Raw genomic sequence first — 20,246 nt, forward strand, 5'->3', positions numbered from 1 at the left:
TCACATATGCCCACCGGGTATCGGTAATGAAAACTTGCGTCCGGTTCCTTGTCCCAGTTACCATTTATTGCGAACTAGAAGAAATTCTGTGAATTCTGGAATTCCGTGATTCCGAAATAGTACCGGTTTAAACTCCGGTCAAGTTACGCAGTATCATTGGTTCAATTGTCTCATGGCATTAGTATCCATGACTATCTTTAGTGGGTGGCTCCATGAATATCCAAATCACACTGTTTCTTTATTGGGTTGATTTGTCAGGTGAACGTGCATCGTGTAAATAAACAGTATTTCTGTTTTCTAATTTACAGTACCGTGTTTGGGTCCGAAATATAAAGATGTGATTGAATTGTTGCGTTGGACAAGTGAAACCTGGTATGAAAAAGGTAAGATTCTCTCACATGATTTACTGCACATATTCTCAGATATCGGTTTGATAATTTTAGGTGTTGTTTTCTCTTTGTAGATCATGAGAATTGGGTGAAAACACGTGACCAACTGCAGCCAGGTATTTATAGAAGTATTAACCCTTTATTGCAGGAACACGTTGAAAATCTTTCATGAATACAGTTCATACGTAAAATGCGGCAATAGAGGATTCCCATTGAAAATAAACTATACGCGAGAAACGTTTTTAGATGTCGTCTTTTTTCATGTTTATCTGTAGCTAATATTTGTGTTGTTTGTTTAACAGTTAAAACTGGAGACTTTGAGACAATTGACAGTTTCAGTCCAGGTATATTAGATATTTATTGTGATTTCATTTCAATCAAACAATATAAACTCAGATAATTCATCGACAAATCAACTACTTGCTCGTAACGTCGATGAATTCATTTAAAAAAATCAATTTATCGTAAATTTTTCTTTCTAGAAATTGTTAGAATAATTGTCGATGTTTACGGAACTGAGAATGATTGGGAGATAACGAGAGATACGGATAAACAAGGTAAGAGGAGTGATGACTCAGTTGCCAGGGTAAGTGTCAAACCGGCTGAATGGTTTGTTGCAACCCGGGGCCGGGTTTATAGACTGGTATTAACTTTAAACCCGGGGTTAGTTTAATTAATTTTCAATTAAGTTAGCCCCGGGTTAAAGATAATACCAGTCTATAAAACCGGGTCCTGCATACAATACTGTACCGGAATATAACACTTCCCCGGGCCTCCTATCTTCATCCAGCAGTAATTCAAACTGTTTGATGCTCAGTTTATTTGACTATTGAATAAATGCTTTCTATATTTCATTTCAGCAAAAGCTATCAGAGAATTCCTGTTTGGACAATTATCAAGTGATCCAAGTAAGTTATTGTTTACCTATAGTTAAAGTGTTAGTTAAAGTTATGTACATGCACATGAGTGTTATGTGAACATGCACATGTGAGTTCAGTTGACATGTGCACATGTGAGTTATATTTACATGTTCATGTTATTATTACGTATACATATGAGTAATACATGCATGTACATGTGAACATGTGCATGTGAGTTTACCTGCGATGTGTTTTAATTTTAAGTAGAGTTTGGTCAGTTTTCATACATTTCCAGGTTTGTTAGATTTGGTGAAAGAAATTCTAAGTAAGTTCACGAAATGACTCAATATTTCCTCTTCAACTCGAATCATCGATTCAAATGTGTTTATAATTATCTATTGACAGGAAAATACGCGAGAATAAACAATTTAAAAATGAAACTATCAAATGAGATCGGTAAGAGTTGATTGAATACAGTTATTGATTTATGAGTTTATTGATTATTATTCTACTGTCAACTCATTTTGTAAATGTATTACAGATACATTACTGAACAAGAAGAGGTCAATGGATGGCGCTGATGCAGTTTATAATAGAGATGAAGGTACCGTTATTATTGACTGTTCAAATGAAATATTCAGCTTTGCTGATAGAAATGTGGCGAATTCTATTCAACATGGCCGCATGGCAGCCTTTTGGCAATAATCTATATATCTGATAGAAGCGACCAGTTGACAATTTGTAATAATTCAGTGTGTTATTTCGTGAAATGGAAAGTTAATCTAATGCCATTTTTGCCTCAATTCGTACCGTTTTTGCCAAATTGGATGCATCAAAATTTGAGATGAAAATTTCATCTTAAAGATATCAGACTAAAGCTTCAGATATACTGAAGTTACAACAAAATAATCAGATTTACACAATCCAGACCAAAAAAAAACTAATTGAGAAATAAGATGTGATACAAACTATGGGTAATGATACAACATGAAACAAAATTTCAAATCTATTTTTTCCGTGTTTCAGATGAAGTTCATGTTAGTTTTATGACGCAATTGAATGAAGAGAAAAGACCCCTGACAAACAAAAAGAAACAGTTCACCAGAGATGGTCAGTAAAACTATGAATTCTATCTCTGAGTTCAATTTTCACATGTAGTTGACTACACGGGTTACCAAGGAGTCTTAAAAAGTGTTTAAAGAACTTACTGACAATAATGGCTAACTTTTTGGAAAAAGGTCTTCCGCATTTTTCAAGTTTTATACAGATGTCTGTTAGTAATAAGATAAAATCCCACTATTTACAGATTAAAAGAATTTAAAAACAAGAATTTATTTATTAAATCTAAAATATTTAAAAGACACGACGTTTCGATCTCACCCTAGAGATCATCGTCAGGTGTGTGAAATAGACTTAAAACAGGGGTATATATACAGAGGGGGACAGGTTAATTGAGTAAATTGGTGAGTGAGTAAATAATTAGTGTTTGGCAAGGCATGAAGTAATATACTTAGAAAGAAGGGAATTATGCGGAGAAAAGCCATTATTTAAATTGGTACTAATATCTGAGTGACGAGTAATTAGGGCAGACTCAACTATGTGGCGTTTAGTGTAATTGCTGGAAGTATAAATAATTTCGGCTTTATCAAAATTAAAACGATGACCAGTGTTCCAAACGTGATTGGCTACGCCACTTGCCGGTTTTTGATTTATTATATCCTTTTTGTGTTCCGAAATTCGAGTTTTTAAATCACGACCAGTTTCTCCAAAGTAAATTTTATCACAGCCAAAACAAGGAATTTTGTAAACTCCGCAGTCCAAAGGTTTAGATGGAGAAACTGGTCGTGATTTAAAAACTCGAATTTCGGAAGTAATGATTAGTCATGTAGTGACCGTGGTTCAGTGATTCATTGTGTCACCAATATTTAGGATTTATCTGTATTTATCGATTTTCAAAATAAAACGAGCGACAAAAGAGCAACTGCTCTGCGTGAATCACATTCAGCTTTTTTGTCAGTTTCAAATCCCCAGTAAACGGTTATAATGAATTTCTATATTTTCAGTTGCTTCAGCAGTTGAATCTATTGTTGATTTGTTTGCTAAAATGTCCGGTAGGTTCCATAATTCATTTCAGTAAAAATACTGTGAAGTTTGTTGTGGAATCATTGAATAATTGATTGTGTTTATTTTTACTGTAGATGCTGAATTATGTGAACGGGGAATATCCAACATAAAACGTAGGTTTTAATTCTCATTTTATCCTCAACTCTTTATAAATACATGTGCTCTATAATCTACCGTACATGTGCATTTTCTCTGTACGTGTACATGTCAGTTCTATATACACATACATGTTAGTTCTCTGTACATGTACAATACTGAAGTATTTGTAAATTCTGTGGTAAATACTTTTTCGTTATATTTCAGCAACTGTTGAAATTGCTGGTAAGTTATGATATTCACTATGATGTTTAAACTGGTGCTGAGTCTGTTCAATTATAACTGAAATATCGCTGTATCTTTTTATAGAAATGTTTGTAAAAGAAACACTTCAAACAGAAGTTAAACAACAGAATGGTGAGTGTTTAGTTAATCTAGGAATCTATCAGGGGGGGGGGGTTACAACTATAAACTGATTACAAATTAAACATATTTTCTCTAATTACAGAAAACCTCGTCACACAAATAGAAAACCAGAAAGTAACTGATAGAACAAAGATAGGTTTGTTACACGATAAACTGATTATCATAATTTATCCATAAATTATTCAGATGTTGTCAATATTAAACTATTTACCGGTACTAAAAAAGTGTAGATACAAATTTATCCTGCAACAGTGAATAATAGAAACTATCTTTATGGTTGGTATTACAGAAATGGGAGTGGCCGACCTGAACCGTTCTGTGAGCAAAGATATCTGTGGTAAGACTGAAAATGTTATTCTTTTCTTATTTTTTACGTTTATTACAAATCGTTTCGTTAATGAGAAATCCGAAGTACAATAAAACCAGCTGGACCCGTACCGGTGATGTGGAACAATTGGTAACTTTGTCGAAATTCATCTGCTCTGTGGGAAATTTAAGGTTTTATAAAACCCGGTTAATCCAGATGTATTTTGGTGAAATTCTAGTTTGAACTGATCTGGTCAATATTCATAATCATCCGGAAATACGGAGCGAACATTTGGAACCGATAAAATTCATCCGCTTTGAGTGAAACTCGAACTTTTATGAAATCCAGATGTACTTGGATGAAATTCTAGTTTGAACTGATCTGGTCAATATTTATGTTATTCTATTCATGTATTCATTTGTAGAATCAGTTTTATTGGCGTCAAGTTTGCAGAAATTAGAAGAGAACAAAAATTCGACAGAACTAGATAAAAGTAAGTGTAAACTTTCTTTGTCCCTCGAAAAACTAAATTCACAGAGTATTTGATGACCATGAATTGAAGATGAAATTTATTGATGTCAGCAGCAGATCGTCCTAGGCATCTGTTTTGATTCAGAGCCAAGTTTTAAGTGGTGTTAAACTAAGAATGTATCTAAGAGACAGTTTGTATCGATGTGAATAATCTTTTGACTATGTTTTTCATCAGTTGTTAACAGTTGTTAGAAAGTAACGCAGTATCATTGTTTCAAGTGTCTGCTTAAAATCAATCATAGCTTGAACAAACCAGGTTTCGACTGTCATGCATATTAGATTCCAATCGGTTGGCTCCGAGAAAATCCAAATTACATCATCATTAGAGGATGGCTCCGGGTGGACGTGACATCCACTCTAAAATGTCCAATTACTGGGAAATTAGTTTCTGTTTTGTTAATTTAGTTGTTCATCTGTTTTCAGGTATTTATGAAATAAGTCGAGATGTTTTAGGTAAGAACTAAATATAGCGATATACCAAGCAATAAATCGAGAAATAATATCGAGGTCTTGGGTCGAAAGATACGGAAACGTCCTAGGGACATAATTAATTTTTTAATATTTTTTCTGATTGAAAAATCATAAAATTAAGTAGAAATTCGATTCTTTATTAAATGTTATATTTTTTCGATCGGTCAAAAAGGAAAAAATAAATATTCCGTGAAAAAATGTCGGAATTAAATCAACGCTGGTCGAAATAACATTTAATAAAAAATCGATTTTTTATTTAATTTTATAATTTTTCAATCAGCAAAAAAATAGGAAAATTTATTATGTCCCCAGGACGCTTCCGTAGAAAGCAAGACGCTCTAAAAGAAATTATCAGTTGACAAATTGTAAATGATATTTTCTAGTTGTTTTTCGTGATTTTCTGTTTAAACAAAAACTTGTTGCATTGAATTTATTTTAAATGTTTGAGTAGATGAAAAAGGAAGCCTCGATGTTGCTGGATGCAGATGTTGTGATGTAATCATAAATGATTTCTTTTTTCAGAAATTAAATTGAAAATCGCAGTTTTCAAATCTATCAAAGGTAAGAGGTTTATGTATGGAATATACATCAGAATCAGCAGGGTTTATTCCATCATATTCCAAGATTCAACCTGAGCTCAATCATTTTCCAAGAACTCAATTGTAGAATTTTACGCTGAACGAGCTGAAAGATTTCAGAAAGAACTCGAAGAGAAACTGAAACAAGAGGAAAATGAAGAGAGAAAAAATGAGGAGGAATTGAACAGAATGATTCACAGTTCAGTTGGTCAGGCGTTTAAATATATCACTGATATAAATGAAAGTAAATATCCATTTTGTATCTCAAATTATACACACATGTGGCAAAGTACATACACATAAAATGATTATGTTTACACATGTTACATGCACATGTGCACAAACACGTAACATGTACATGTGCATTATATTCGAAATGTTCTACGCACAATGTATTTTTACATGTTTCATGTAGAGTCGAATGATAAAACATGTTTATTGATGTAACAGTGATTTTCATCGCGATTTGTGTGAGAAGGACTGAATTATGGCGGATGGGATAAATCACTCACTGGTTTTCCCGAGCCTTAGAGTTCACTGGTACCAGAATTCAGCCGTTCCAAAGAACTCTAAAAGACACTGGGGAAGAATTTATCAGAACTTTAAACTGATAGTAAAAGAGTTTATTTTACGAACGTCGTCTTCTCTCTAAGAGCATGCATGCATAGGACATTTTACAGAATGGCGCCCGAAACCGACATAAACCCACTCAGCCCCTGCTCACATTTCATGTGAATGTACGTACATGTCACATGTGAACATGTTACATGTGAACATGTAATGAATTAATGTACTTGTAACATGTTCATGTAAATTAATGCACATGTAACATGTTGGTTCTCTGATAAATTTCAGAAAATCTTATGGATAATAAAGTTGTAGGATATGGAGGTTTGTATATAATTCACATGTTTCAATCACAAACCAGTTTTTATCATGAATAATCTGTTTGATTTTCTCTATTTATATTTCAGCAAGTCCAGAAGAGATAAGTGAGTTCTGATTTATATTTATAAATATTCTCAGTACAGTAGACTGCGCGCTTGCCTTTATTTCATGTTGTAATTTGTCATATTTACAAGTTTATAAGTTACTTGTGATGTCAGTGATTTTCTATATTGATAGATTCTAAACTACATGAATTAGCCGATAAAGAGTTTGAAGATAGGAAAGGTACTGTACACATTACAAAGTTATACATTTTTAGCCTACTTCGGGCTAAAGTCCCAGCGGGCTATTGCGTTCACTTATCGTCCGTCGTCCGTAGACGGAATCCAGTTATTTTGGGAAGTTTTGAAGACGCTTCTTTGAATTGTTTTGATATTGGATTTATACATGTATCTACCCTAGACACATCTTCGGCCCAAAAACTGGCCCTGTTAGTCAAGATGGTCGAATGGCGGCCATTTCTGCGTTTCTCGCCGTTTTGAAGTTCTAAAGGCAAATTTAGGTTCTATCTCAACTATTTATAATCTGTTTGTAAACGGCCATAAAAGCTTCGTGTTTCGTCTGCAATTCACTGCAAATAGTTATATTTTACTACGTATGCCAATCTATATGTTTTAGACTGATGTACACTCGTTTGATCCACTCAATCGTAACAGTTCCTCAGCTTCACTTCGTCATTATCATTTATTAACTTCGCCATATCACATCATATACTTACATTGTGCCTCGAAACACTAAGAACTGAAATAATGGAAATGTATGCACAGCCAAAATACTGAAGTGCGGCCATTTTTGCTTTCTGCTGCTTTGCGTAAATCCCTTAATTGCGTGGAGTGGGGCCAATACGTCCAGTAGACCAATAGAACTAGTCCACTGGACCAGTACCAATACAGCTTCTCCTAAATGCGTAACACTGTGATCTTTTTGTGCCCAACAAATTAACTTTGCCCTGAATTCCGAAACTGTAGCTTCCGATTGGTTGTCATTTATCACTGAAATTCGTGTTGGGTACTGCGTGATGTGTTTACTTTGAAAAGGGATCTTAAACATATCAGACCGGGTTTTCCGATAAGTTGATGTTGAATCGAATAATGAAATTTTCTGATTGTTGAGCATTTCAAATCACTTCCCAACCGGGTGTGGTGTCCCTGGAACCCTAGTTTTATGTTTTAAATCTTATTGATGTTTATTATCAATGTTTATTACAGTCGGTTACTTCAATACTTTAAAGACACCTGAAGAAATATTGCCTCTAACACTGAATATACCGACACAACTCCGCACCGGTAAGTGACTACCCTGAAACTGTATGTTTGTTATTCAGATTGTAATAATTGTAATAAATTGTGATAATTTTGTTTGGAATTCAACACTAGACTCTGCCTTAAATGAGTTGAGAATCAGGCAAATCCGTTTATCATTATTTCCAAAACTTTTATTCTCTTCGAATTTCATTTAATTTTTGTAGAGTTGGATTCAGCTGGCCGGGATCCAGTTATTCTGTCGGATCGAGCAGGTATTGTATAAGTCTGTTAATCTAACCTGTTCAATGCCACTGATCTCTTATAACGCCTACTTTTTTCCCAGTGAACAAATCCCGTAAATCTGACTTAAATTCAAAGGAAATACCATTCTTCATAACGCCATTTCATCAGTGGCATAAGGAAGGACTTTTACTGTGAAAACTAAATTTTCAGCTTCCTAGGAGCACCAGCCTGAAATATTCTGCAACTGATCTTTGTCCCCGTTTAGATGATTAACTCTTCTAAGTTCTTGTTAAAAATCCTTAAACTGCGGTATTCGTTAGGAATACCAGAAAATGCTCTTCTATCATATGCCGGATGTTTAGGAACAGACCCTGAACACGATGTTCTAATCCCCTGCTTTACTGGTCTTTTAAATGTCCAGCGGAACTGAATGTCTTTAAACAACAAAAGTTTAGAATTGAAACCGCACTCAATGAATGTTGTGTCTATGTTTTTTTGTTTTATATGAATTTCAGTGGAATATTTCAAGGATGAATTCATTATTGCAATACAATCTGATGAATCATTGAAAACTGCTACTCAAACTGCTTTAGATAACAGTAAGTTACATCTACAGTAAACTACATTTACATCTACAGTAAACTACATTTACATCTACAGTAAACTAGATTTACATCTACAGTAAACTACATTTACATCTACAGTAAACTACATTTACATCTACAGTAAACTACATTTACATCTACAGTAAACTACATTTACATCTACAGTAAACTACATTTACATCTACAGTAAACTACATTTACATCTACACTAAACTACATTTACATCTACAGTAAACTACATATAATACATCTATACATCAACAATTATATATTTATTCACTAAAATTGTCGTTTCTTGAAATGTTTTTCCTTTTTTTAGACTCAAGCAGAACCATTTATTTGCTGAAGAGAGAAAACTGGAAAGGTAAATTGTTTGATGAAATGTGTGTACAATGTATATTTTCTAAAATCAAAAAATAAATATTTTAAGAACCGCAAATTACTTGTTTATTTTAATCACTTCTATGAATTCATATAAACTGCTGATTTTACTGTGTAAAATAATAATTCAACGATTTTCTTCTATTTTCAGTTGTTGATAGAATTTATAATGATGTGAAATCCAGAATACAATCAATTTCTACAGGTTTGTATTTCAAACGATACGCTATCAATCCTTGTATTAAAATGTAACCGTATTCTCCCCCGGGCAAGCGCCCTTTTTGTGACCCACATCATATCATGTCAATGTATCATATATCATGTATCATATATCAGCCGGTATGTACATCTGTATAACGGTTTATTCCCATTTCGCCGCTTATTTATTCCAATTTGGCCTTTTTCCCAATTTCACCCCTTTCCTATTTTGCCCCTTTCCTATTTCGTCCCTTTGTTCACATTTTCGCCTCTTTTTGTACATTTTCGATGAAGTTTAGTTTAATTTTCGGAGGGGCTGAAAAAAATGGTAAGGGTGAAATTTGAAAGGAGCGAAATGGAAAGGGGCTAAATGGGAAAGGGGTCTACTAGGAAGGGCAGACATCTTGTATATCAACACGCACGTCGCATGCACGCACGTCGCACGCACGCACGCAAACGTCCTTAATCATATTACGTTTATGTCATTTATGCTTGTAAAATGTAATTTCGAAGTTGATTAACTTCATTTTATTTTTCATCACGGATTGATTCGTTGCTGAATTTACGTTCTATTTCTATTTGTGATTTCAGAGGAATTAAATGAACGAGGAATCGTAGCTTATAGAAGTGAGTAAAATGCGTGTTTGAATTATTCGTCAATTCAACAGTGTTGAGTTACCCTAAACTCCTTAAACATCAGCAGAAATGAATACTCGTGTAAAAAATAAATCTATAAAAGTAATTTTTGAAAGATGATAAAAGCGTTTAGTCGCAATGATATTCTACAAATGAATAAGATTTAAAGAAATTCAGATTTAAGATGAAAAGACTATAGTTATATAGATAAAGTAAACTGTATTAATTAACCTGTATATATATATATATGTTTTCTGTTTTTCAGTAAAAGATGAAATAGCGAGTAAGTACTGATATCAACTTACACATTAGAGTGAATGATAGCGATTCTCATATAGCTCCTAACTCCAGTAAACAGTTCAGGGTAACTTGAAATGCTGCTCGAAATGCTGTCTTAAAAAGGAAACATTTCAGAGGCTTCCCAAATTCATCAATGGATAAAATTGCCCGTGGAGGCTTCAGGGGTGGATCGAGCCTAGGTTTCTGTGAGTACCGCTCAACTATGGAAGGGTAAGCCTACCTTTATCATAACCCAATTACGGTACTCCCTCAGAAAATCGTGAAGTTTTGTAGGAAATATTCATAAAAGAAATAAGAAGTTGACCATTTTCCATTATTCGAATTAACCATTTCTATTACTACTACCAGAATACTAGCTGGGAATATAACATACATGTCTGTACAAGTCAATCCCTGATCAAATTCAAATCAACTCATCGATAATAACTCGCTTGCCAGGGGTAATTTCTTCCTGTTAAAACGAGATTTCCACGAGGAACTTGAAAAATAGAAGGGTTGTTCTACAAACTGTAGGCTGGATCCACCCCTGGGCGGCTTGTTCCACAATTTGGGGCACTACATGTACTATTACTCTTCATGGTTCGTAGTATTTGACTCGCAGTGGCTTTCGACTTAAATGAATAAATCTGTGAAGATGGAAAAACTTTCCTGATTGATCTTCGATATCGCGGTTTATTTATAAATCAGTACAATCAATATTCAATCTCTTGTTTATCGACTTGATTTGTAGATGTGAAAGTAGAACATGTTTCACTCCCCCTGCAGTAATCTATTGTGTTTATTCTGTTACAGTGAATCACATCAAACCAATTATTGCAAACAGAATTCCAATATATAAAGGTGAATACATTGTGTTGACTGTTAAGTGTTTTAGTAAACTAGCAAAGAACCGGCCGTCCTGAACGGGTTTTATCGTCCTTGAGTTTGAGTTGATTATTTTGCTTCTTGTGTGGAATACACAGTTATTTCGCGTAAGGTCGACTGTATTTTGTAGGAGGATATTGTGACGCTATAGCAACATAAATAGTTTACATCAGTTGACATTACGATAGTTTCTAAATTAATCTTTGCTCCTCATTAGTTACATTTTAACATTTATAATTACAGGCACACTAGTGACTGTTTTAGAAGAGAAATGTAAAAAGGCTTCCAGTTGGATATTCAAGAACTGGGTTTATGATATATCTACTGCGAGTAAGTTCACAGTGAAATCAGTTTGTGATTTATAATAGAATTCTATTGTGTAAAAACTTGTCTATTGTTTATTACATATAGTGTCTGTACTCAGTGAATTTACAAGTAGAACTTTAAAGACAAACACAGGTTATTGGAAACAAGTCAAAGAATGTTTCGGTAAATAATAAATTCTTGTTCACCGAACGTTTTATTAAATGATCTGATTTTTATGTTTTGAATAATAATTGTTTGTTCTGTTTGAATAGGAGATGAAATTAACAGTGAAACAAATACAACTAAACTGAAAAAAATAGGTGAATATTTTTAAAAATTCAGACAAAATTATAGCGTTGAATTCATTAAAGATGAAATTCATCAATTTAATCGGATCTTCGGAGGCATCTGTTTTGATTCAGGTCCATGTTTTAAGTGTGAAACTTAAAGTGTTTGATAGCTGCCACTCTTTGGTCACGTTTTGTACCGATGTGAAAATGTCTTTATTTATTTGTTTATAGTTGATGAATGTTTGAGTGAATGCAGTAAAACAATGAATGATAAATGGATTACTGGTGAGTACCCCTCATGAGTGAGTACCTTTTTCGCTAACGCCACGCAACACAATTTTCATCGCAAATCCTCCCGTAAATATTATTCACTAAAATCCGCGCAAATATTTTCCTCACAAATTGCTCAATTTTTCCCTCAAATCTGCGTGCACAACTAAGAGGCACCCCTTAACTCTCATTTACCACGCAAATAATACTTTCTTGGCTTTTGAAAGTTAAATAACGTAAATAATTGATATTTTTCAAGGTGCGGTCTGATGGACCAGTACCTTACCAAATTTTTCTGGGGCTCAACTTGGATTCATTGTTAATTATATTTAAGACCCTTTTCACCGATATATCAGCCCTATGCTGGCCGGCATCCATCGTTATATCACGTATACGGAATTATTTTTTCAAGAAAAGACTTTTAAGAATGAATTAAATATTAGTTTATTCTCGATACCAAAATCATTAAATCGATGATAAGTTAAGAACGGTACAGCGTCCATTCCCCATAATGAATAATGAATATTGGAATGTTATGTTAATTTAAATATAATAAATATTCTTTTGATAATAATCAAGTACAAATTGTTTTCAATGAGGGCACCTCAAGAATCCAGATATGGTGACGGTGAATAAGATATCGACGCAAATATCAATTTGCAATTAGTTTTTACTATGAATACCTTTTATGATTGGACTGGTTCCCGTTGCGTGAAAAATTGAAAAAATCACATCTTGCGATGAGTTTATCTCAAACTGATTTTCATCGCAAATCGTCTCGCAACGCAAATCATCCACGCAAACTTGCGTAAAGTTAGTGAATAATGTCCCCGGTACCTGAATTGTGTGAAGACATTTAAATGATGTGATTCATTGATGAAGTTGAAACCAGCAGTATACTAAACCAGGTTGAATGACTAGTTTTCTGTGAGCTTGAATTTCATGTATTGATATTTTTAGACGATTTCAAGATCCGCAACATGATTGTAGAGACAGGTAAATATTAGTAGAATAGTCAGAACTGATGACGTGGAGAAATATAGTAAGTTTATATAAAACCCACTATATACAAAGTCTTTAGAAGATTAAAAATGCGAAATTTATCTATCAAAAATTAAAATCAAAGGACTCAACTTTTCGAATTTTCACTAGACATCAACTCAGGTCTAACGTTGATCTCTAGCGACAGATCGAAACGTTTTGTCCTTTAATTTTAATTTTTGGTAGATATCGTATAACTCTGAATTACGAATTTATTTACACTCCAACCATTCCCATGGTGTATGGAGGAAAAAACAGTATTTACATAAATACAAAAAAAACCAGAAAATAATAGTATTTTAAAACATGACAAACGTTATTTACAACATACTATTTACACACACTACCGGAGGGATCTATATACATCCAGACCTAATTCGATAAATTTAGCCAGATTTTTTGAAATATTAAGGTATCAACAACGTATTTGAATTTAAGTAGTTTTCACGGAATTCGGTTAGTAAGTTAAAGTAAAAAATAAAATGTAGTTCGTCTAATAAAACGTTTTAGGGGGGGGGGGGCATAATATATCGGTTCTTGGTAAATAAAGATTTGAAAATTCATTCACAGGTAAAAGATAAGATCCAAATCCAGAATTCAAATAAACGTCATCAAGCTGATTGATATAGTTATCAAATTTAGATATCCTTCTTATATTACCTAGGATTAATGTATAAGGAGTTATTATTTAGCCTAAAATTGTCCCTGTGTGTGCCGGTCACGGAGTATACGGTGTAATTGTTTTATAGATGATCTAGAGTTTACCATGAATTGTTGTGTCCAGATATACGACAAACCACAGTCATCTAAAATCTTCTAAAAAAATAATAGCCAGAGACTCTTAGCAATAATCTTTAAAATACAAATTCAAAATATTTTGTAGAGAATTGAACTAGGTTTAGTTTGTTCACACGAAATCGTTTTAACTCAAAGATTAATCATTCTAGGCTTTACAATGTAGGAACAATGCCAGGGGAATTAAGGTAAAATAGTAAATATAAGTACAAGCTTAGGGTAATATACAACATTAAATCAGCACATTTTTTAAGAAATGTCAAGAAATGGAAACTTAGGGGTACTAAAATACAACCAAATACAACCAAATACAATAGTTAGTTGCAAATAGAAAGAGATCATTGATAAAATGATTGATGATTAATACATTCAACTTAAATCAATGTATGTTGATAACTTGTATACAGATTTCCTTCTGTGGCATTTTTACCGGTGGCATTTTTTCCTATGTTTCCTATTTTTTCCTAGAAGTTTCAAAAGTTTCTAATTGACGTGTCTAAATTCGAAATAGTTTCGCGAAGTTCAGTAAGAAGGGTGCAATCAAAGAGAAAATGTTAATCATCCCTGAAAACATCGCAAATTGGGCACATTCTTTCATTTCTAGGTAGATGGAGATTAGGTAAATTGTCCCCGGAAAAAATGTTCAATTTATAAGGTCTAACTCACATACATTTCGGAACTTGCTACATTCTAGTTTTACTTCGCACAAAAACTTATATTTTCGTTTTATCGACATTTACAGTGAGGTGGCGGCACAGTATTCAAATAAAGCTTTTAAGTGTAATTGTAGTGATCTCTCATCCTCAGCAAGAATGACCTTGTCATCCGCATATAGAATAAGAAATAAATTGAGTAAAGCGTCAATATCCTGATTACATCCGGAGTTCAGATTCTCTATAAACGATTAAGTTTTAAAATAGTCCTCAATATCATTCAGGAATAAAGAAAAATTAAGAATAGGTGACTGATGTTCATCTTGTGTTGTCCTTCAGCCTAGTACTGCCACCTGGTGACTGTATGAGATGTAACTATTCTGTTATTTGTATTATAGTAGAGATTGTTGATGAGATAAAACACGTACATTTTCAAACTCCCGAATTTAGAAGTAAGTTTCCAATAAAATCAGAACCTGTTTTAACAACCAGAACTCAAATATTAATATCTGTATGTATTGTATTATTATTTATAGGATCAGTTGTGACTGCAGTGAATGAAGCTATCGAGAAATCAGGTAATTGAATATTCATCATAAGTTCGAATTCTGTGTTTGAATTGAGTTCAGTTTGGCTGAAGGTGCTTTTTCAAAATGTATATACTTATATTTTACAGAAAAATCACAACACGGCAAAAAACAATGCTATGAAGCTGCAGGTTTGTAAAACTCTAATTTCTGTAAATGAATTTGACCTGATGTGGCTGCTACACAGGACCGAATATCATAGATTAGGGGGCAAAATATTCCCCTGGACCCAGTTTTATAGACTGGTATCTTTAACACGGGAGTTAACTTAATTGAAAATGAATCAAGTTAGCCTCCAGGTTAAAGATAATACCAGTCTATAAAACCGACCCCTTGGCCCTGGAAACTTTTTGAAAATTGTCAGTAGTTAACATAGTTTCTCAATGTTGCTATGGTGGTTGTCACTCTTGTTGAGGATTTTCCCCAAGAGGATCATCCATTTATTACGTCTGCAACAAATTCAGAAAAAGCCTCGAGTATGCTGATAATAGTTAGATCGAGTCCATTATGTATAAAAAGGGTGGTAGAAAATGTAGTCACGTGATAAAATTCATCCTGAACAGAATTGAATTTTTTTAAGTTGCGTACAATACGCATTACTATTTACCCCTCCCCCTTTTGTACACAAAAGTATGCAATTTAATAAGACCCCCTTAATTGTACAATTTGAATTTTGAGTTTAACCCCTTCCTACCCACAATGCGTACCTAATTAGTGGATGAGCCCTTAAGGGGTAACTTTGAACCCGCCCTATGAAACTAGGCCCATGATGATGACCACAAAGATGAGGTAATTTTCAGTTGCTTTCCCTTAAGGATTTTATTCTATTATTTCAGTGAAATGGATAGCTGATAAAATGAAAGGTAAATTGACTGATAATAATACTCAGTTTCGTGATGAATTTGTGTTGATGTTTACAGAATCATTTCTAATTTCAGATTTTAAGGTTAAACCATCTGAAACATCATATGGTATGTAATATAATTGTTAAATACAGTTGATTATAACGGTCGCTGTCATCGTTTTTACTGTCACTGTTCACTCAACACGAACATTTATCAGAGAACAAATATGTAAAATCAAACTCAAATTCAATGAAAATACCATTCTTTAAAACGCCAAAATCATTGTGATGTCATATTTTTCATTGGTCGCCATAGTGGCTTAAAGGACTTGCGTATATCTTGTGTGGGTGCCTCATCTGTCAGCCAACTGGGCGGGAAATTGATTTAACAATTCACTAAAAATCCTGGCATTTTTTTCAGAGCGAAATGAATTTACTAAACTTGCACGAGAAAAAGGTAATGAATAAATGATGTGTATTAAAATTGATGTTATCGATTTTGATAATGTTTTATGATGCTATACGTAATTTAATTTCTATTGCAGTAAAGAGAAAATCAAGAGAGTTGATAAATGAGATATGTGCTATAACAGATAAAGGTAATCAATATTTACTTCTATAAACATTTTACTGACTCAATATTTCTATATTCATGAATTCATATTTCCACATTTATATATAACGTGTCTTAGGGTCCCCAAACCGGAAAATCAGGAATTTCAAAATAATGTACTTTAAATTCATTTGGCGCTTCAACTTTCTTCGGCAATCTTTCTAGAAAATCGCTTTCATCAACCGATCACCGGTAAAATGTTCTGACGTCACTGTAGTGAATGTTATCTGCTTAATTTCCATCTGGAAAATGAATAATCACCCATGAAATACTCGGGTTTATTGACTTCATGTAATTATGGAAACTATCCATAAATTCTGTTCTGATAGGGTTCGGTTTCCTGGTAGATAGCTCATATATTGTTTTCATTTTTTTTTTCAGAAAAATTAAAATCGAAAGGTTTCCTGGTAGATGAGTCGAGTAAGTAAAATTATACAGTCATCACTTTCTGATTTAAACCATAATCAAATTACATTTTGGGATGAAATTTAGTTTCGTTTTCGTTTATGAGAAATCTGAAGTATGATTAAACCGGTTTAATCTGGATTACTAGCGGGACACCGGGATGAAATTCATGTAGTTTGAGAAATCCGGATTTAAAATCGTATTCCATGAGATACTAGTTGATTAGTTGTCGAATAAACACTATAATCCGTGTAAACTGTAGATAAATGAAGAAATCCCACACTTCGAATTTGAAATTATACTATCAAATTTATTATTACGAAACCACAACGTTTCGGCTGTTGACTAACAGCCATCATCAGGTGGCATGGTTGATTGTTTGATAAAGAGCAGTAACTGAATCAAATCTGGATTAAACTGATCTTGTTTCAATAAGCTTGTTTGTATTTAATGTTCTAATCTCTACTGAACAGTATCATAAACAATGTTTGATAATATGATATGAAATCTCTCACTAAGAATAAAAAGAGTGCACAATGTTTCCTTATATTGTTTCCTAGACGTATCGGCGCCACTCCGCGCGGTTGCGCCACCGCGCGGGATTAACGCGAAGCAGCAGAACACAAACATGGCCACTCTCTCAATTTTCAATTATTTCGGCTGTTAGGGATTTAAGGCACAATATAAGTTGATGATGTGATATGGCGATGTTAATTAATGATAATTCCGCAGTGAAGCTAGCCACGAACGGTGCCGATTGAGTGTACAGCTGCCAAAAACACTGAAATGTGCGTAGTTGCGTAACTATTTGCAGTGAATTGCAGACGAAACATGAAGCTTTAACGGCCGTTTAAAAAAAAATTATACCAATCGCAATTGTAAAATAAAAATGAGATAGAACCTAAGTTAAAATTCTGGCCATTTCTAAAATGTTATTACTAATTTTTAGTCAGTGCCGAACGTTTAGTTTTCCAACAATAATGAGGGGTGGTAGGTAGTCATGCAATTCAAGTCATCATTTATTACACGTTACTTCCGTGTTGTTGAAAATCTCGCGAGTCCTGGACTAAACCCCAATGAACAATGTGATCTGTGTGCTGGCCACAAATGTACACAGATCACACTACACTACCCATTACACACTCCAGTACCCACAGCTTTCATATATCCATCCAAATATTTAGTGGCTTTCTTCCTGGATAATATTCGTCCAACATTTCAACAATGTCATAATAGTCATCTCCAGGGTTACTGAGTGTTGCAACAACAATTATTAGGTATTGATATTTATACAATCTATTTTTTCGGTAGATCATTAAACGTCGATTCATTCATTCCTTTGTCGGAGATCTCATAAATATGTATGTGGTGTAAGGAACACTTTGGACTTAATAAAACACCCTGAAATAAATCAAAGCTAATTCTAACTGAATCAGGGGTGGAATTAGTTGAGGTATTATTAACGATTGTCACTGTTAACAGTAAAGTTGTGACTAGTTGACTTTTCAAGAGGTTGTGCATTTTATGAAACAGACTGTAGCGGGTTATATACAATTGTATAAAACCAAGCTGAACACATCTAAAACAGAGTAAACTCTAGGGGCTACTGATAAAGTATTGTGAATATAAGTTAAAGTTGACGGGTATCTACATTTAGGGAGTGTGCAGTTGTATTTGGTGTTTGGTTTATATTGTACATGTATTTATTTATAGAAGTTACTCGTCTGAATAATGAAACTGCTGGTGATCGTAGACCAAGTATTGACCAGACATCGAGTAGTGGCGTTGGGCCACCTGGTGGTGATATAGTGAAATATGAAAATGAACATAAAAGTGGCTGTAGTCAAAGTGCTGCTGGTGATAGTCACACTCAGAGTGCTGCTGATGATAGTCACACAAGTGATACCGTACCGAGTGGTGATCGTGAGCTGGGTAATAGTGATACACAAGTCTAGTTCCAAGCCGTCGTTCCCCATAAGGGTTGATTCGACACTAAAATCAGTTGTTGCATTGCAAGAAACAGGAGTTAACCTATAATGAACAGTTTATCATCAAACGTTGTGGGGGGCCGTAACAACGACTGGTATTCAGACTAGTACACAGGATTATAACCGCCAGTCTCTAGTGGTGGCAGGGGCTGGGTGGAACTGGGTGTAACTCACAACTGTGGAACTGTGTTTTGTATCACGCTATGATTAAGGATGTTTGTTAATCTCCTTTTGATTGGCTTGAATCATTGAGATTTTATACGAAAAGAAAAAGAAAAAGATATGAATACAGTTTCTAATAAAATATTTATCTTTGTTATTCGGTTGTATGTAATTTCTGCGCTATTTAATTACTGTAGATCATTGTTTAATTATTGTTGAAACAATTAATTGTAATTACATTAGTTAATCAAATAAATATGTTCTGCTTTTACTAAAATATACAGTGTAACTGAAGTAGATGAAATACAGTGTAACTGATCTAAAGTGTAGCTGAAATACAGTGTAACTGAATGATTGTAGTATTTTATTGTACCGTAGTTGTAACTATATCGAGCAGAAATAAATTGTAAACGAAATTGCTTTTTGCTAAATCATCAGCGGTTGTTCTTGGGGAATATTAGGCCTACATTGTAGTCCAACTTACGCTGTATAACTGTATTATGATACAATGTAACTGGTTTACTATTTTACTATACATAAAATATGTGTTAAGTTAAAAACTGTAAAAATGCATCACTGATTGACTGAAGTATTATCATTGAAAAATTGTGATAATTTTTATTTCATTTGAAAAAGTTTTGTAAAAACGTGACATATTATGAAACCATTGATGCGGTTTATAAGATCAGCTACACGCGGACTCCTGGTAAAACTTTGTGCCGTGTTTTTTGCTAGAAATTGCTAATAATGTAACGTGCTAAATTTATTCATTTATCTATAAATTTATCCATATAGATAAAATCATTGTTTTCTTTTCTAGCAACTGCAGCCGGAGTAGAACCGGCCCCGGGTCGGATGAGGTTGACTCTTGGTCATCTCCAGTCTTACCAATAGCTTCCCGTTAACCCCAACTCTAGCCGAATAGGACTCGAACCTAAAATCTTCAGCGTGCCAGCCGAGCACGCTAACCACTAGACCATACACCAGTAGTTTGTAAGTGCGTGTCTGGTCAGTGTGGTGAACATTTATCTGTGGTGACTATCAGTCGGGTGTGTTGCGACTGGTGACCATTCAGGTGCGGTGACCGTCGAGTCAGTTGTGGAGACACTATTCACTAACAGTGCCCGCTCTATCATTCTGTGTTACAGTTA

General features: G+C 34.0%; 1 protein-coding gene across 2 annotated transcripts in view; it reads left to right on the forward strand.

The window, feature by feature from the left end:
• Positions 1-19,849, forward strand: part of LOC141907029 (uncharacterized) — a 28,312-nt gene extending 8,463 nt beyond the window's left edge. For both annotated transcript variants that reach the window (XM_074796570.1, XM_074796571.1), the window contains 44 exons: positions 309-383; positions 464-505; positions 692-733; positions 872-946; positions 1,250-1,297; positions 1,545-1,574; positions 1,655-1,705; positions 1,791-1,853; positions 2,276-2,359; positions 3,313-3,360; positions 3,448-3,486; positions 3,677-3,694; positions 3,779-3,826; positions 3,918-3,971; positions 4,125-4,172; positions 4,567-4,635; positions 5,097-5,126; positions 5,667-5,705; positions 5,811-5,966; positions 6,578-6,613; positions 6,697-6,714; positions 6,848-6,895; positions 7,879-7,956; positions 8,139-8,186; positions 8,673-8,756; positions 9,082-9,126; positions 9,295-9,348; positions 9,933-9,968; positions 10,243-10,260; positions 11,070-11,117; positions 11,385-11,471; positions 11,553-11,630; positions 11,720-11,767; positions 11,969-12,022; positions 12,968-13,003; positions 14,895-14,948; positions 15,033-15,074; positions 15,173-15,214; positions 15,920-15,946; positions 16,022-16,054; positions 16,349-16,384; positions 16,473-16,526; positions 16,922-16,960; positions 18,659-19,849. In XM_074796570.1, the coding sequence (XP_074652671.1) occupies positions 309-383; positions 464-505; positions 692-733; positions 872-946; positions 1,250-1,297; positions 1,545-1,574; positions 1,655-1,705; positions 1,791-1,853; positions 2,276-2,359; positions 3,313-3,360; positions 3,448-3,486; positions 3,677-3,694; positions 3,779-3,826; positions 3,918-3,971; positions 4,125-4,172; positions 4,567-4,635; positions 5,097-5,126; positions 5,667-5,705; positions 5,811-5,966; positions 6,578-6,613; positions 6,697-6,714; positions 6,848-6,895; positions 7,879-7,956; positions 8,139-8,186; positions 8,673-8,756; positions 9,082-9,126; positions 9,295-9,348; positions 9,933-9,968; positions 10,243-10,260; positions 11,070-11,117; positions 11,385-11,471; positions 11,553-11,630; positions 11,720-11,767; positions 11,969-12,022; positions 12,968-13,003; positions 14,895-14,948; positions 15,033-15,074; positions 15,173-15,214; positions 15,920-15,946; positions 16,022-16,054; positions 16,349-16,384; positions 16,473-16,526; positions 16,922-16,960; positions 18,659-18,900 (2,444 nt within the window). In that variant the 3' untranslated portion in view covers positions 18,901-19,849. The remainder of the gene's footprint in view (positions 1-308; positions 384-463; positions 506-691; positions 734-871; positions 947-1,249; positions 1,298-1,544; positions 1,575-1,654; positions 1,706-1,790; positions 1,854-2,275; positions 2,360-3,312; positions 3,361-3,447; positions 3,487-3,676; positions 3,695-3,778; positions 3,827-3,917; positions 3,972-4,124; positions 4,173-4,566; positions 4,636-5,096; positions 5,127-5,666; positions 5,706-5,810; positions 5,967-6,577; positions 6,614-6,696; positions 6,715-6,847; positions 6,896-7,878; positions 7,957-8,138; positions 8,187-8,672; positions 8,757-9,081; positions 9,127-9,294; positions 9,349-9,932; positions 9,969-10,242; positions 10,261-11,069; positions 11,118-11,384; positions 11,472-11,552; positions 11,631-11,719; positions 11,768-11,968; positions 12,023-12,967; positions 13,004-14,894; positions 14,949-15,032; positions 15,075-15,172; positions 15,215-15,919; positions 15,947-16,021; positions 16,055-16,348; positions 16,385-16,472; positions 16,527-16,921; positions 16,961-18,658) is intronic.
• The last annotated feature ends 397 nt before the right edge of the window (positions 19,850-20,246 follow it).

The sequence above is a fragment of the Tubulanus polymorphus genome, chromosome 6, assembly GCF_964204645.1.
Source record: "Tubulanus polymorphus chromosome 6, tnTubPoly1.2, whole genome shotgun sequence".
NCBI lineage: Eukaryota > Metazoa > Nemertea > Palaeonemertea > Tubulaniformes > Tubulanidae > Tubulanus > Tubulanus polymorphus.